We start from the raw sequence: 18012 nt of genomic DNA, 5'->3' as shown, positions 1-18012 counted from the left end.
GAGATGCTCTATTCTCTGAAGAGGAAGTTCATGCTGTCATTCCATTCACTCATAGCAACAGAATTCTACAAACAGCAGAGTAAATACCAATTGCCCAGCTTGTGGAAAGAGCAGTATTGTACAAACTGTTCTGTTTTTAATTGTGGGGCGGTTACATGAAAGGCCACTTACCATCATTGTTTGTAGCAGAAGAGTCATTTTCTGAAACTACTTTTTACTTAGCTATTTTTTTCCTTGTTTAAGGAGCACACATCTGAATTAAATTCTGATTTCTTGTATTGGTTTATTATAGCACTTGATTATTTTTTTAATATTTTTAGGAACTCTGTATATCCAAGTGCAAACCATATAAATTGTATCTGGATTTTCAGATTTATCATCAGTTACTGAATGGGTGGCAGAGAAGTAGCCAAGATCAAGCATTATCTGTGGTTAAGAGCACTTCTTGGGCACCAGTTCTAAGACTTCACATCGTTGTTGTTGACATCAGAACCTGGTCACTCACCAGTGTTCTCTTGCACTGTATGTGCACAAATTAAATGGCAGTCCTTACATTTTGAGTAATTAGTGAGGAAAAAAAATACTCTTTAGAGAGTTCCAAAATATGTCATTTTTGCAACCTGTGACACCAGGCTGCTCTGGCATTACAAAATGGTAAATGAGGAGTCCTGCAAATGAGGCTTTGGCAGCTGGTCGAAGTGGTTGTGCTCAATGACTTTTGAAGCTTTGGACTGTTTTTCATTGTTTTAAGACAAAAGCTTCATGTTGATTTACTGTACAGTATTTATTTATTTTATAAAATAAATAGCGTGCATAACTTTGCTCAGTCTTGAAGAAATGTCAGAGAATTGACTTCTTTATTCAAGTGGAAAAATGTGGGCCTTGCTGGAAACTGAATAGTTTTCAAGGTTCTTCTCTGATGTGGCACAAGAACCAGGTTGAATTAGATTGCCCAGAAATGTGGTGGAAACCCTGACCCTGGAGACATTCAGGGCCAGGCTGGACCAGGCTTTGAGCTGTGGATGTCCCAGTTCAGAGGAGAGGACTAGATGACCTTCAGAGGTCCCTTCCAACTCTAAGGATTCTATGAACTCATATGTTTCTTTTAAAATTTACTTTTAATGTTTCTTATTAAATTTTATTTCTCTGTATTTTCAGACTGCACTCCTTACCTGAATTCAGTGGGTAAACATGTGATTGGAGATGTGCAGAATATAACCATCAGTCAGTATGCGTGTTACGAACAGGTTGCAGTCACAATACTTTGGACAGCAAATGCCATTGGTAAGTAGTAGAGGAAAGTGAACTAATTCATCCTGTCTTTGGTAATGAATTCTTGTTGATCAGGTCAGTTAATGTGACTAAATTATGCTCAAAGCATTAAAGAAAACTGCTTAAGAAAGAAATTCTTGACAGCTTTGTGGAACTGCTGCTTTAAATAAGCTGCTAACGGAAAGATGTACCGCAGAAGATATGTTCTTAACAGTAAGGTAAATGATTTCTCTAATAAAAACAACATTTTTATGGTAACCGCTGATAGAGTGACTGCTTTGACTGGAATGAAAAGAAAGGATTCTGGGGTAAAGTTACAGAGGTAGCACCAGACCTGAAATTCATTCACTGTTACTGTTCATAGTCAAGCTGTCGCAGCGATAAAGTTGGTTTCAGAAGTGTGTGAAGTGCTACAAATTGGCAGTATCTTTGTAACAGTTGGGAATGAGGTGGGGAGCAGCCATGAAAATCTTCCCTATCGCACAGAAGTTCACTGTGGCTTTTCTTTTTGCAAAGAGCTTAAAAGAGTTGTACTCATGTCTTTGAGTGCTTTTCAGTATCAAGTAAATCATTAGAGTTAAGCACAGTGTAGTTTTTGAAATTAAAACATTTGATTAATGCTCATGTACTCATACAGCAGTCTCCCAGTTTGATATGTCATGGTTCATACTTCCTCAAAAAGTTTTTTTTCTTACAATTAAATAACGTGGGAAGTTTGTGTGGTAAGATGACAACCTAAGTGTTGAGGTGTGGCAGCTGAAAAAGTGCCTTTATTGAACTTGACATACATTTTTTGGCATAGATCTGTCAAACACTTTAGATAAGTGTACCAGTGAAATTTTGTTTGTGCCCTCCCAGTATTGAATCTTGCTTTCGGAGTTGGTTTGCATTTTAAATTTGTAAGAGCAAGTAATGATTAATTGCTGGAGCTTAAGGCAGTATGTGAAAAATACCCTGAATTCTGTAGAAGTGTGCGGTTGAAACCAGTTGGTAATCTTCAGCTGCAGACTGGATGAATGAGAACTATATGGGAAACAAATTCTGGTGTTCTCTGTTGTCTGATCAGAGGTTAATCCTCTGGGAAGCGTGAAGGCAGAACTGCTGTTGAAACATCTTGGGTAACACAGAGACTGGATGCTTTTGTGGCCCTCGTGTAAGCACAAACAGTGCTTTTGTTCCATGGAGCATTAGGAACACATTGGGCATGGCCTTTCTTTTAGTATAAAACATTTTCTTTCTTTTATTATAAAGCATTAAAAAAAAAAAATATTGGAACAGAAGAATTCTTTTTTCTTTTCCCACCCATCCCCTCCCCTCCCTTCCTTCTTTCCACCCTTCCTTTCTTCCTGACAAGCCTAGTGTAAAGCCAGGTTAATCTGTGTTGATTTTTGTGGCATTTACCTTATGAAGATGGTGTCTGTGCCTCAGGTAAATGTGCATTCTGCCACATGTAATTGTCTTTAATGTATGGAATTAGGTGGAGTAATGGTAATCAGTCTTGAAGAACTGTGCAGTAACTTTGACACCTGAATCACAAATCTGTCACAGCATCACACTGATATTGTGCTGTGATGCTTCTATCACCGTGACTCAGTTTAGTCATTTAATTGGTAATCCCACGATGAGAACATTGCAAAGAAATGCAGAGGCTGTGCTGAGAGTTGGTTGTGTTAGAGGAGCTTGAAAACAATGGATGTAGTTCTGGCATCACTTAAAAATAACTGGACGTGTGCACTCACTGGAATAGATTCCATTCCTTCTAAGTCAAGCTTTCTGTTACGCTGTTATATTCTAGAAACAAAGAGATGGTGATAACTGCCATCCCTTTAAACCAAAGGTTGAAAAACTGAGTGAATATGTTATAAAGATGTATTTCTGTAATTTGCTAGCAAACTGTTACATTGCATTGCAAATCATGGAAGTACAAAGTTACTATTGAGTGTATTGCTGGTGAAGGAACTGATTATTTGTATTGCAGTGATAATTTGGAAGCCTCAGCTGCAATGGGAGCCCCTCTGCTCTAAGTATTACACAGGTGTGTAGTAATTACAGCCTTTGCCAGAGACTGAATTCTAAATAGGCAAGATAGGCAATGTGGGAAGAACTGATGTCACAAATATTAAAACACAAACGTATTTCGTGTGAGGGTTAGGATTTAAGTGTGAAGAGAAATTGAACTATCTTCATATCACATAAAATATCACTGAATGCATTTTGAAATATTGCAGGGATTGAATATCTGAGAGGATTCCGAGTAATACTTGAAGAGTTAAAGTCAGAGGGAAGGCAATGTCAGCAGATGGTTTTAAGAGATCCAAAGCAGCTGAACCCAAGTTTCAAAAGAACAGTAAGTGCTTTTTTTCAAGAAATGCTTCACTATTGCTTGTGTAGTCTTGAATGTATTTATGTGCTGTTTATAAATTTGTGTACATATTTAGATAGATATATAATTAATGTGATGTTTACTAGGATGGTGATTGCTTCTCAACGTTGTTCTCTTATGAACAGTTGTTGACTGGAGATAGATCTATTCCCCTTCTTTAGGAGCTTTCCTGAGGCTGGAAACTGTCACAAAACTGTTTGGGGTGACTGGGGGGGAGAGGTGGCACATCTGTAACAAGTCCACATCCCAGCTCTGCGTGAAGCTTTCTCGTGTCAATGTTGTAATGGATGGACAGAGAAAGGTTTCTTAGTAGATTCACTAATACTCATGTTTGCAGATCTGTGGGCTAATACTGAAGAAAGTGTCTTTAGTTAAAGTTTTTTCAATCTTGTCTTTTTGTGTAGGGAATGGAATCTAATCCCTTTGCAAACCTGAAGTTTGAAACAGATTACTTTGTAAAGATTGTGCCTTTTCCTTCCACTAAAAATGAAAGCAATTATCATCCATTTTTTTTCCGAACTCGACGTAAGTATTGCATACATGCAGTGTCATTCCTTTCCCCTCCTTTTTTTGTTTTCAGAAATAGCTTTTCTGATTAAAAGAATAGCTTTCAATGTAGAACATGATAATGTCAGAGGAGTCTGGGTTAAGATAGTTATTGACACAGTCTTTGAAAGATCTGGGTATTAAGTGGAAAGAATTTGAATTGCAATGAAAAATCTGTAGTGAATAATTCATGTTATCCACCTACCAGAGGGAGGGTCTCAGAAAGGCCTATAATTGCCTGAGATCTGCCTGCAGCAGGATTACTCATGAAGGTGGTTCATTTCTTTTCTTCCCCTCACTGGGCACTGTGAAAAAGCTCAAATTGCTTCTGCTTTTGAGATCAGTTTCAGAAATGGGAGTGTAGAGGGTAGGTATGGGTAAATGCATATGAAATGAGGCAGCAATGAATCAAGTTGACTTTCTCAAAATTATTTAGCAATTAGCAATTCTTATTGCAGGCTAATGAGAATAAACTTGAATAAACTCATCAGTGCCTAAATAGAATTGAATAGAATCTAACTGTAAGTACCAATTTGGGTAAAGTGTTGGTATTTGTCCTGCTAAGGATTACTGTTTTCAATTTACTGAACCTATCTCATTTAAAGATGAGAAAGGGCTTGAATCGTAACTTAGAAGGTGAGTTTGCAAAATATATTCACTCTGGGTGTATTACAGACTGGAAAAGAAATGAGAGTGCTGACTTTAAAATGCTGAAATAACTCCTTTCTTTTGCACTTTATTTTTATACTCACATAGCATAGCATGTGGATGCTCTGTCATTAATCCTTTTACCTCTATTTTCAGCGTGTGAATTATTGCTACAGCCAGAAAACCTCATCTGCAAACCTTGTAAGTAAAACAATACTTTCTATATACTTATAAGAAGTTACTGCTCTCGAAGAGTCACTTGCCAGTTTATGAATGTTTTCTCTGACAGACTGGAAGCCACGGAATCTGAATGTTACCCAGCAGGGATTCAATATGCAAGTCTCTTTTGATCATGCTCCCCACAACTTTGGATTTAGATATTACTTTCTTCACTACAAACTGAAACATGAAGGGCTGTTCAAGCAAAAGGCCTGCAAACAGGTATGTCACTGTGTTTTGCAACTCTCAAAAGCAGAAAACTCATTCACATGGATGTTCTAAGGTTTTATGGAAACTTAATACAAAATTTGATCACTTTGAAGATTTTAAACTGTTTGGTGCTATTTGTGGAAGTATCTGTTGTGTTGTGATAGCACTCATCAATCAAAAAGAACACTTGAGTGCTCAGTGGTGCTGAATACTGTAAGCAGATGAGAAGAGGCTGTTCTCTCTTGAAGGCCATACAGCTGATTAATACTTCAAATTGCATCTTATTACATTTGTTAAACGTTCCTTCCAATGATGTGATTTTATCTCCACGCCAAATTTTACCACTGAACAGATTACCCATTCGAGATGGTGTCACAAGGTACTGCTCATTTCAGTGTGAGTGTAGAATTTGGTTCTCTGTGATTTTGTACAGCTGTGCATATGTCTTCCTATGGGTGCTGCAATTTGCTGCATTGTTTTCCTTAGCTTCGGTTATTTTTCAGTGTCAAATTTTATCTCAGTGGACAACCTTTGAAAACTGTTTTTTTTTTTTTTTCAAATGGATGTTTGATCATATTCTAGTTCTGCAAGCAGAGGACTGCAGTCCTTGCATACTTGAGTAGAGAATTAGTTGAGCTGGTTTAAGACAGAAGAGCACCCTAAGTTTCTAAATCAATATGAATGTATTTTACGTTATATTTTAAAAGTGTGTGTGTATCATGCAGAGTATTTTGTTTTTGTTTTTTTTTGGATGTAGGATCAAAACACAGATACCACAAGTTGTATTCTTCAGAATGTAACTCCAGGGGATTATATAATCGAGGTAATGTTTACAGAGTCATTTGTACTACAGCAGAATGAGTACATTCATGAAGGAATTAAGTGAAATTAAAGTCCAAGTCTTCAGTAACTTCAGGCATCCCTCCTGAGGTACCTTGGCCAAGTAAAGGTTTTACATTGTTCTTGACCTTTCCATAGTTCTGCTTCTCTAAATGCACAGCTTTTTCATTTGTGCCTTCAAGTAGAATTGTGAGCCTGAGTAATTCTTGGATTTTGGTTCTTCACTGGAATTATAAAGTTTGGCCAATTTCTGCTATACTTGAAAGTTAAGTCTCTTTTGATGGATGGCGATACATGTAAAAGTTAGTGTCAGGAGAATAAGCTACGTACTGCCAAAGACAAATGATTTCACTAGTTAGTACTTTTTGGTGCTCTGGAACTTTTTGAACAGTAAGTTTCTCATCAGGTTGTGGAAGCTGTTACAGTTGTTTCAATATTGCAGAAAATGAAATGAGATTTCCACAAAATAAAATTCAACTTTTACTTTCCAAAGCTGGTCGATGACACTAATACAACAAGGAAAACAATGCACTATGCACTAAAACCAGGTATGAATATTGTTTTTTAAGTAGTATGCCTGATGAATTTAGATTGTTTTAATTGCATTGGAAATAAATGTTGATTTGACATATGTATTCACTGACTGAAGACTGCTGATGCAAATGTGCCGTGATCTTTTGATGAAAAGAGAGCACGCTTCTATGTACACATCTGCATTTCTATGTCATTTCTATTCACATTTAGTACAGTTTAGATCAAGAGATAATTGGAAGTAGTTGTGGATACATCACTTTTGTTATAGATACGAAAATTTGTAATCTGTACCTAAGTAGCAAGCAAACAATGCATGCAGCAGTGTGGATGTAATGTAGTGAAACTATGAGAGCAGCCTGAACACGTTACTGGCTATGTGCTTCAGCCCTGAAATGAAATAAAGCATTCTGAAAAATCTGTCAGTTGAATGCTTGGCCTGAAATTAAATGAGGATTTCTCAGTGTAACTGCAGACCCAAAGCATAGCCTTAGATGAAGGTAATAGACAAAATGGACTGATGCAAAGTCTTTGTAGTCTTTGTGGGAAGCCACTATTTGAGCTCTCTGGAATGAAAATCCAACAGTTGAAATGACTCTTGTGTATCGTGTTAAAAATACAACTCACTCCCCCATCATGAGGGTGCAGTGTGCAGAAAGCTCTTGTTACTGATGTTAGTTGCTCTAATGCTGTGGTTATCAGGACAAGTAGCATAAAACCTCTTCAAAATGGAGCAGAACATGTTGTTTGAATTTACTGTACATTTCCAAATTCCTGATAATCATGTGCTGCAGCAATTTTATGTTCCCAGTGTGAAGATTTGATTGAGGTTTTTTAATAAGCACACACCTAATTCTGCTTTGTTTCTCCAAGTGCATTCTCCATGGGCTGGACCAATAAGAGCTATTGCCATTACAGTGCCTTTAGTTGTCATTTCGGCGTTTGCAACACTTTTCACTGTGATGTGCCGCAAAAAGCAGCAAGGTAAGAGGGTTCATTCAGTATGGATATAAAGATGCACATTTGCAACCACAAAGGTCCCAGTTAGTAGCTTTATTCTAGAAATATCTTTACCTGAAGAACTTTCTTTTTCAGCTCTTCCTCCTTCCTTTCCACATTTCACGCTGTGTTGAAACTTGTAGCAAATTCTTAGTTCAGTGCATGATGGTGATTTGTTTCCAAAAGAAGTATTGCATTACAAATCTAGAATTGATGGAAATTAATTTTTTAATTAGGGTTTCTGTTTGTTTCTGAAAGTAATGCAGGACCTGTGTAGAATACAAGCATATCTGTAAATTGACATATTTTAAACATTGCCTTGTTTCATTCAGAAGTATCACTGATACTGATTTTAAACCAGAAAGAAAGTAAAGCCATGTGACACGAACGTAATTCTCAGCACTGTCTGGAATACTACTTGTGTCTGTTATTCCAGATTGCTCACTTTCCTGGAAGTTGCCTTTACACTTCATCCTAAGCCTTCTCTCCTAAAACTTAGTTGCAGATGTTTCTGTAAATTAGATTCCATCTCTATTCCCCGATTTCTCTCTCCACTGTGTCTAGGAGCTGGCAAGCTGTGCTTTTTACTCTGAGATGTTAAAAATCAGTTGGCATTTTTTGGTAGAATCTCAGGACTCGTGCTATTTCATCAATATGGAAAAAGCAATTACATTCTCTAAGCCCCACGTATCTGTGTTATCCATCTGAATTTTGGAAATGAGATATAATGCAAGTGCTATATGCCATTTGGGTTAAATCCCTTTACCTTCTGGTCTTCTGTGGCTGTTCCTTTGCTCACAACTAGCACAGTTCCAACAAAAAGACAAATCGCTCAGGGTATCTACGCAGAGAGCTGTTCCAGCGTAGTTATTACTGATGAATTATTCTAAGAAAAATATCCCTAAGGGCTAAGTTTATATTTTGAAATAGGCATATTTTATTCAAAGTTAGTTTAATCAACTAGAACTGTATTGAGTTAGTCTGGTGTAAGGCACCCACGTTCCAGTGTAAGTGCATCCATCCAAGGAAGGAAACACGCATAGCTATTTTGAACTAAGTTAATTTTTCTAAACTCAAATGCATGCCAAATTAATTTTCAAAAAACATTACATACCAGAGAGATGCTGTATGATATTCTGAAAGGATTTTTACTCCTGGAGTTTTGTATTCAAAAGGACTTAGCTATGCAGGAAGCTCTTCATGACAGTATACGTAAGGCTTTTTTCACAGTGAGGTGAAACAACTTCATTCTACTTAGAAACGAAAACTTTCATGAGTTGTGCAGCAATACAATTTCATATTTCCCTTTTCAAGTATGTTCCACATAAGTAACAGCTCAGAAGGTGGTAGATTGAGGGTGTGCAACTTTTTCAGGCTGGAAAGGAATTTGAAAAAAATTATTTTCTATCTGCTTTAGTTGAAAGTCAAGAAAGTTCAAATAAACAAAAGAGCACCTTTATAGTATGAATTCTCTTTCTTTTTTTCCAATTTAGAGAATATATATTCCCATCTAGATGAGGAGAGCTCAGAATCTTCAGCTTATGGTGCAGGGCTCCCTGTGGAAAGACTTCGCCCCCGGCCAAAAGTGTTCATTTGCTATTCCAGTAAAGATTGCCAGAAACACATTAATGTTATCCAGTGCTTTGCTTATTTTCTTCAGGACTTTTGTGGCTGTGAGGTAAGCTCAACATTTCTACTATTAACAGAATTACTTTAATTAAGAGAGTACTTGCAAAACTCATCATGATAAAAGTGGGGTATTTCAGTGTCTCCTATGGACAGACATAACTTGCATTATTTTTCTACATATTACATGAACTTTCTTCACTTAAGAAAAGGAAGAGATTCTAGCCTGCACAGAAAACACAGTTGTGGAAAACAAGACAGTTAATAGTTAATTTTTGTTGAACTGTAATCCTACCACTGAGATCCTAGATTTTTCAGCTCTACAGCAAGTCTGACCTCTGGTGGCCAAGCACATGAAAGTAATCGATGCCTCGACCTTCATTCATATGCTGAAAATGGTTTGGATCACGCTCTGTAAATAACAAACTGGAATCCCCTTTTGAGATTAGTACATTTTAGATTAGTGTTTAGTGCTGATACACCATACCTCTTTAGAATAGCATGGAGTTGAGCTGTTGCCACTATAACTGTACCCTGTAACATACAACATCAGGCATCATTTCAGATTTGTAAATTATACAAATAAAATAGCACCTATGTTTAGAAATAATCTTTGTGGGGTTTAATTACAACACTATTGCTCAGTGAGTAGCAGAACAGTTTTCTTTTAAGTGAAGCTCGAATGTTGTCTCATAAGGAACAAAACAAATGGCATTTGAGACCCCTTTGAAATAATGACAGGACAATACTAAAAATCCTTTATCACAGATGGAAGATCAGACATTTTCCTGAAGAACAGAAATAAAGAGAAATGCAAAAGCAAAACTGCATTGTGCCTTTATCAGAGCATCTCCTGAGCAGCTGTCAGGTGACTTTCTTCCTGTAGATGACTGTATGGTAGCAGTCTTCATGAGTCTTTCTGTTCAGGGCATCTGTTTACCCTGTCTTATGATGTGGCAAAGTTTTATATTCTGATGTAGGTAAGATAGCAGAGGAAAAATAGTTATTTCTCAATTTAAAAAAATGCTTGAGGAAGGAGTAAGTGGTTTTGGTTTTTAATAAAACAATAAACACTAATGGTGTCTATTATGATTTTTTTTTTTTTTTAACCTTAGCAGCTCACTGATTTCCTTAGCCCAGTGAAATATTCAGGCCACAGGCAATGTTTAGAGTGGTGAATAATTACTGAAAGGCTATGTTAATTATTGCTTCTTTCTCTTTTAAAACAGCTTGCATTTGTGTCAGGGACAAACTTCTAATTCTCAATCGTGGGATAAATACAATACATTATTTAGACTTTATTAGAAATATGTAATAAAAATATCAAGCGGAATTTTCTTTTTCTTTTTCAGGTGGCTCTAGATTTGTGGGAGGATATGAAAATTTGTAAAGAAAGTCAGAAAGAATGGCTCATTAAAAAAATAAATGAGTCTCAGTTTATCATCATCGTGTGCTCCAAGGGAATGAAATACTTTGTTGAAAAAAAGAATTGGAAACACAGAGGAGTAACCAAAGACACAGGGAAAGGAGAACTCTTCCTATTTGCTGTGTTGACTGTTGCAGAGAAGCTTCGTCAAGCAAAGCAGAATTCAAGTGACCTCTGCAAGTTCATTGCAGTCTACTTTGATTACTCCTGCGAGGGAGACATTCCTGGTATTCTAGATCTAAGTACAAAATATAAACTCATGGACAATCTGCCTCAGCTTTATTCCCATTTACATTCCAGAGACCTTAGTGTGCAGGATTCAGAGGTGTTTCCCGCTAATGTTAGTAAAAGGAATTATTTCAGGAGCAAATCTGGTAGGTCTCTTTATGTTGCCATTTGTAATATGCATCAGTTCATTGATCAGGAACCAGACTGGTTTGAGAAACAATTTATTCCCTTCTTTCCACATCCTCTACATTACTCCGAGCCTGTCATGGAAAAATTTGACTCAGGCTTGGTTTTAAATGACTTAGTGAATAAACAGGCGGCGGATGAAGATTTTTACCTGAAAACAGATGTAAATATTATTTCAGCTGGAAGTTCAGACTCTCATTGTATAATTCAGCACTTAAATCTTGGAGAAGACATAGAAACTCAGGACATTCAGGGTGGTGGCAGCTCTGTTCTTCGACCATTGCTACATGCTGTTAAAGCTTCCAATCTTAAAGATATGCCTCGGGATTCTGGAATCTATGATTCATCCGTTCCTTCATCTGAGTTATCTTTGCCTTTAATGGAAGGACTACTGACAGATCAAACTGAAACATCTTCCATCACAGGAAGTGTTTCTTCATCATCAGGTTTAGGTAAGATACCATGGTGTTTTAAAAAATATATTCAAGCATCTTAAAATACTAAAGATACTATGCAAGGAAACATAGCAGCAGAGGAAGGTAAGTATTACGTGCAGGTGATCAAAAAAGACAGGTTCTAAGTAACTTCAGGAAAATTAATCTTATGGTGGGGAGGGGATCCTTACCTGAGTAAGATCTCATAAAGATCATATTAGTGAGCCACTTTTCATTAATTGACCTAATTACCAGAAAGATTGTATCTTTCTTCCAGAGGCTCCTTGGCAACTGGCATGCTAAGCTGACAGCTGTGTGGTTTAATCAGGAGGGTACTGTGGTGAAGCTGACTTAAAGAAAGGCTGTACATCTAAACTGATGTTTTATTTTGCTCTAAATACATACCAGAACCTACAGGAATGTGCTCTGTACTGTGATTAACTCAAGCTTCAGATTTGCATTAGGCTCACTGGATATGAAGCTGAGAGGAATGAACTAAAGGGTTTCACTGGAGGAATTTAAGTGCTCAGGAAACTCTCAAAAAGATACAAAGATGTAATTGCCTACAGTTAGATGGAATAAATATTGCCACAGGCCATGTAAAAAGCTGATCTCACAATGCCAGTTTGAACACACTGAATTGACACCACGACTGCATCAGTATGAAATGTTCCAGCAATTGCATTTATAGGACGAGAATATTTGAGTCTTCTTATGCAACTGCAGCAGGTGAATATTGCATTTTGATGCTGATAATCTGTTCTGCTTTCTTGAGTGAGTGTTGGCAATGAGCTAACCTGGTAGACTTTTGTCTTGCCTAAATGCATTCTTTTCATTATCCCTATAATTCACAAGCCATCGATGCCATAATTTTGTTAGGGAGGAAACATGTAGATATTCATTGATGGATACAGCATCTATATCTGTAGGCTATATATATACTGTTGGGAAAAAACAGCAACAAGAACAGCAAGAAATTGAAAGCTTTCTGTGCTTTCATAAAAATACAGATTTATTGATTTAATTGTATAAGACATAAATACCAAGTTATTTTTTCAAAATTCATACTATATTCTTTTAATTTCCTGCCATCTTGTAAGTCAGCTTTTTTTCCTCACATATTTGTGGGAAAATTTACAGACAAAACATCTGTGAAGGTAGATTAATGCTTCTCTGTGTGACTGCCTTACCAGCATTCCCCTCCACCACAGCACTCTCAGCTGAGTATCTCAGCTGCCAAGTGGTCTCTGAAAGAAGGAGGCAGTCTTCTCAGTAATTAAATCTCAAGTCACATACATACTTGTCTGCATCTTTTGGCTGCAGATGTTGAATGTTATAGCACTACCTGATAGGGATGAATCTTAATTTTGATGCTGCAACAGCCAGGGAAACCCAAATTACTGCCCAAAAATACCACTGTGACTCTCACTCACACTTCCCCTCCCAAACAGTGGTCTTAATTCAGAACTGTCTAGAACTGAGTGCCACCTACCTATTAAATAGATTGCAACTCTTTACATCTTTTTACTGTCACAGACATACAAAATATTTATAGCAGTAATATTTATGTGCATAGTAATAAGAGGAGTAAATAGAATTGTATTGCTCATATTCATGTTCTGATGGTTGGACTAGTTCAGATTATGACTTTGAATTCACAGTGCTATTTCTGTTCTGGCTACCTGTTTTTTATCCATTGTTTTGTCACAGTGTGAGTGAACTGCTCTGCTTCTCCACGAAGCCCTGCTGGGGAGAAAAGTACTATTAATTCTTTAGATAAGGAATTACTGAGCACAGTAGTTCAGAGAGGCATTGTGATCCAGATGGTCTTTATAAGCTTTCTTTGCACTGTTTCTAAAACATTGGACAAATACAAGGTCAGTATTTGGAGTAATGAGCCACTTTTTTTTTCTTTTTTTTTTTTTCTTTTTAAATAGGGGAAGAAGAACCTCCTGTAATCACTTCCACAAAGTTCTTAGTGCCTGGAATATGTAAAGCAGAACTTCATTGCCATATCCATACTGATGATCTGCAGGCAATTGCTCCTTTGTAATACATCAGTACATTGTTATGCATTGCCACTTTATCAGCAGCCTCTGTGCTTTAACCACAACACTATTCCAGCACTAAATTTACTTGAAGGAACAAATGCTCCCTGAAGACGACCTGTTATTCCTAAGGGATTTTTATGGCCAGTAAATTTGATCCTATAGGCTTTCATGATTTGAGAAATGCAACATGGAGGAATAGATGAGAAACATTTCAGTGTTATTCCTATTACTAATTTAAATTTCTTGATGTTATACTGTTTATAGATGTCATAATAAAAAGTGACCTTACTTACTAGCCATAATCTTGTAGCTGGATGTGAAATTGTTTGGAATAGTGAGTTCAGTATATTTTGTATTCTCAGCCCATAATGTCGAAAGCTGACACGTCTGATGACAGGAGTGTTGTAGTGAATGAGAGCAGGATATTTTTAAGAAGGAAGATTAAAAAAAAGTGAGATCAAGAAATTCTTCCTTCACAAAATCTAACCATGCAAGTTCTTGATTTAGTGCATTTTTTTTGCTAGTTTTACTAGAGGAAGTGATTGGATTGATAAAATACAGGCAGAAAGATTGCAGAAGTTGTGTGCTGAAGAGCTGCTGTGCATAGAAATACCAAAGCTACAATCATAAGAGGCAATTTGTTAGCAACTGGAAGATGAAGGTAATGCCACTTTCCTCCAGAGAAAGTCCTAGTACTCATACTGTTATTTTATGCTAGGCTAAATGGAAGATTCTGTGGTTCTGTTAAATTATGTGTTACTTAAAGGAATTAAGTTTTCATTTTAAGGTCTAAGAAAGCTCAGTTTTGAAAAGCAGTTGTTTTTAATGTTTTTACTTTGATTTCTTCAAAATTCCTACAAATCATAATTGTTTTGTAATTATAAAGGTCTGTGTGGATGCCAATCAAATCTTTCATAGGTGGAGGAAAAAACAAACAAACAATTCTTTCATTCCTTTGTAGCATGAAGTGGAAACCGTATATTGCATGACCTTGGAAAAAAGAAAGTGTACTTAATGGAAAATGTGTAATAGTACAAACCCACACTTTAAAGTATATCCACACACGCACACAGAATTGAAGAAAGTGATATGATTCTTGATCTAATTTAGGCATAATTTTTTTTAAAGCCACAGTAATTCATAAAATCAGAAAAAATATCCTGTATATTGACATAGTAGAAGGAAATGGTATTGAGTTTGCAAAAGTTCTCCATTTTTCCTCCAAAGAATGTAACAGCTAAAATCCTTGTAAAAAGTATTTTAAAAACAAATATGTAAATACATATATTAGAGGTTAGCTTACTACTATTTTCAAGCATTAGTTGCTCTAAATAATGTTAATGATGAAAGGATCCCCTTAATTACTACTAGACGACAGTGTGTGGACATCAAATGTTTTTAAATACATTTTTTGGAAAGGTGGAAAAAACATTGGAAAGCCAAAGGTTCAAGGAATAGCTGTATGTTCAATATGTTGGTATCATTGCCAAAATTGTACCAGTACATAAACACAACAACTGCTGAAAATAGAATGCAGCTGATATTTGCAGAATTTTTTTTTTTTGCAGAAAGTTTTATGGTACTTTAAGTTAGAAGTGAAATATCAGAATAAAACATTTTTGTTCAGTTGGTTTCATTTGGCTTTTCTTAGTAGTATAGAAAGACTAAGCTGGGGTCCAGTTGTGTTATCCAGTTATGCAGGTGTCCAATTTATGCAATTATGCTCACCACACAAACAGACTTGAACCACTGTTCACACTCCACATCTAGAAATGGAGCTGATATTTTGATGTGTGTTTAATATAGTCGTGCAACTGTAAGAAGCTGTACTTGTCTGAAAGTTCTGTATTGGAAAGACTGGGTCTGACTTTTTTAAAATAAAACTGCCTTAATATGATTTTATAAAATTATTTTCTATGTATCCTCATGGAAGTTTGCCTAGCATTACATACTTACATGTCAACTGAAATCTGTCCACACAAACTGTGTAGCTATAATGAACTGCTTTGGGTGCATTTTGTCAATGAAGATGCAATAATTATCTAAGATTTATATGCCTTTATTATATATATATATATTTTAATCTGAATGAAATTCAGCATTCCACTCAATGGATCCTCCAGACTGTATTCTCAAGGAAAAGTCTTAAAACCACTTGTGTTCCTTGTGTTGCTCAGGTAAATGAAGGCTTTTGTAACAGGCTCGTTCTGGTACAATCAAACTTAAAGACAAGAAAAGTCGGTAATGAGTCTATGAAACTGTTATTGTTGAGGAATTGAATTCCATACTTGGTGCTTAGTTTGCATGTACAGTAGCTGTGTTGAATTGGTTTATATTTTGACTTTACAAGTTAAATTTTTTATACCTGCCATCTTCTCTGTGCCTCTGTCTCCCAGTTCTGAATTCTGCTCTTATCGCTACATAAATCAGAGACGTTCTGAAGTGTCATTAAGTACATTTATAATTCAGGAGAGAGTTTCAAGTTACTTACCTGAACTGCACTTCTCCCAGGTGTATTACCTAGAAGGATGTTCTGCAGTCCTATTTGTGTGCTGTGCTCAGAGTCCTATACACAAGGCATTTTGTGTTTGAAAGAAAATGGAAAGGAGGTGCTGCTACAGTTTTTAGACCTTTGGTTTAAAGTATGAGTAACCTCAGAATGTTTTTCTGATGTTTGGGAACTGCTGGCCAAAATTATTCTAGTTTGAGGATGTGAAAAGTCATGGATCGATATGGGGTGTGCATGTGGATTGCACATCTCAAAAAAAAACCTTTGAAAGTAAGCTCTTATTTTTCCTTATCTTACATTTAAATACTGTGGTGACTTGATGCTCAAGTGTTCCCCTCTCCTCCTCCCCCCCAGAAAAAAACAAACTACCTGAGAACTTTGCATTTGAGCTATAGCAATAAAACGTGCATTGCACACAATATGTTTATTTGAACTATAAATGATCAGACCTGAATTACTTCTAAAAGGTCAGAAGTTAAAGGCTGCACTGTAGATCAGTGAAAGGATTTTTTCTCTCATTCTGCAATAAATTATCTTATTTTACTTGCTATCATTATCTGTTGCTGTTTCCCAGACTCATAAAAACCAGAAAAATTGTCAGATTCTATCTTTTACAGCAGGATACAATTTTACTTTTTTTTCTGATTTAATGAAGTCTGACTTGCCTGTGAGGTTCACTTTCATGGGCAGGTGCACTGTTGGCAAGGACTTGTGTTTGTAGCAGTCCATAGGAATAGCAGGAATTGGCCATATTGCTCTCAAAAATCAAGGAGAAGGCAATGTTCTTTCCTCACTATCAAACATTAACTAGAAGACCAGGCAATGAAATGCTTGCCCATGTCTACCTCAGTGCTGGAGGCACAGTTGTTTGAGATTTGGGTATTTCACTTCAAGGCAGACATTTGGGAATGTTGAAGTGAAAATGAGAGATGCTGAAAAAGACATTTTATATATGTATAAAATCAGATATGATAGTTTATATTATGTGTATATAATAGTTTATTATAAACAGGAGTGCAAGAAGAATAACATCTGGAGAATTTTCTTCATCAATTAATGTGAAGACTTCATTTCTTAGTGCATGTGGAGCCACAACATTCAAGAGTGATTTATCACAGATGTCCAACTACCTTTCTTTGCGGACTGCTGTAGGTTTGGCAACGTGTGGAGGGTTGAACCAGCAAGAGTGAGCATGTGGAATGTTGTTCTGTTGGGCTGCTGATTTACCTGGAATTCTAACTATTTAGTCACTAAAAAAAAAAAAAAGTCAGTTTAAGAGAGGCAGTCTTGTTGATTACATGAGGCAGGTGAATTTATTGCACAATAATTATATAATTGACATTTCTTCTCCATGGGGGAAATACACACCTGCGGAGTCACTTAGTTGTAAATGGTAGAAGACATGAGCTCTCCCCGTGCAAATTCTGTACTATCATTTGTCTGCAAATCAACATTGAACTTGCATTTAACTGTATAGACAGCACTTTATGATGAGATTTTACTCAACCAAAAAATATTTGACTGTCAGTAATCGTAATTTGTTAGAGAATGTATTCTAACTAATATGCATAGAAAATGATTATTCAGAGAGTCTTGGAGACCAGTTCAGTGTGTATCCTGTACTGCACAAAAGCAGTCTTTGAGGCTGTGTTTCACTGCAGCTCAATGCTGCCTGGTGACAGTAACGCACAGTGCAACTTGCTGAACAGTAATCACAATATAAGCATCTTTTTCAGTAGCATTTTCTAAGTCCTTTATAACTGCTCTGTCTGCACCCCTTTTTAGCAGTGCTGTATTTCTCAGGTGATTCAGCCAGTTTCAGTGGGGCTGATTATGAAACCAGAAACTGGCAATGTGAGTGAGATGCGTCAGAGTTGTTTGGCGTTTCACAAGATTTTTTAACT

General features: G+C 36.5%; 2 protein-coding genes and 1 long non-coding RNA gene across 7 annotated transcripts in view; 1 reads left to right on the top strand and 2 right to left on the bottom strand.

Moving 5' to 3' along the window:
* IL17RD (interleukin 17 receptor D) overlaps window positions 1-16583 on the top strand; it is a 58825-nt gene extending 42242 nt beyond the window's left edge. For 3 of the 5 annotated variants that reach the window (XM_048957261.1, XM_048957262.1, XM_048957265.1), the window contains 11 exons: window positions 1159-1284; window positions 3501-3619; window positions 4060-4180; window positions 5006-5050; window positions 5139-5290; window positions 6036-6101; window positions 6612-6666; window positions 7523-7633; window positions 9142-9326; window positions 10627-11566; window positions 13486-16583. In XM_048957261.1, the coding sequence (XP_048813218.1) occupies window positions 1159-1284; window positions 3501-3619; window positions 4060-4180; window positions 5006-5050; window positions 5139-5290; window positions 6036-6101; window positions 6612-6666; window positions 7523-7633; window positions 9142-9326; window positions 10627-11566; window positions 13486-13601 (2036 nt within the window). In that variant the 3' untranslated portion in view covers window positions 13602-16583. The remainder of the gene's footprint in view (window positions 1-1158; window positions 1285-3500; window positions 3620-4059; window positions 4181-5005; window positions 5051-5138; window positions 5291-6035; window positions 6102-6611; window positions 6667-7522; window positions 7634-9141; window positions 9327-10626; window positions 11567-13485) is intronic. The other 2 variants (XM_048957266.1, XM_048957263.1) reach the window with 2 other exon arrangements.
* LOC125698633 (sarcolemma associated protein) overlaps window positions 1-18012 on the bottom strand; it is a 403851-nt gene that overhangs the window by 281331 nt on the left and 104508 nt on the right. The window lies entirely within an intron of this gene.
* Window positions 7745-9203, bottom strand: LOC125698647 (uncharacterized). The gene is made up of 3 exons (XR_007379243.1): window positions 9103-9203; window positions 8763-9023; window positions 7745-7852 (listed from the first exon to the last, which is right to left on the bottom strand). It is a non-coding gene; the product is annotated as an uncharacterized LOC125698647 (long non-coding RNA).

This window comes from Lagopus muta, chromosome 11, assembly GCF_023343835.1.
Source record: "Lagopus muta isolate bLagMut1 chromosome 11, bLagMut1 primary, whole genome shotgun sequence".
NCBI classification, from domain to species: domain Eukaryota; kingdom Metazoa; phylum Chordata; class Aves; order Galliformes; family Phasianidae; genus Lagopus; species Lagopus muta.
Note: the sequence above shows the minus strand (reverse complement) of the source record. Positions and strands in the feature narration are given on the sequence as shown.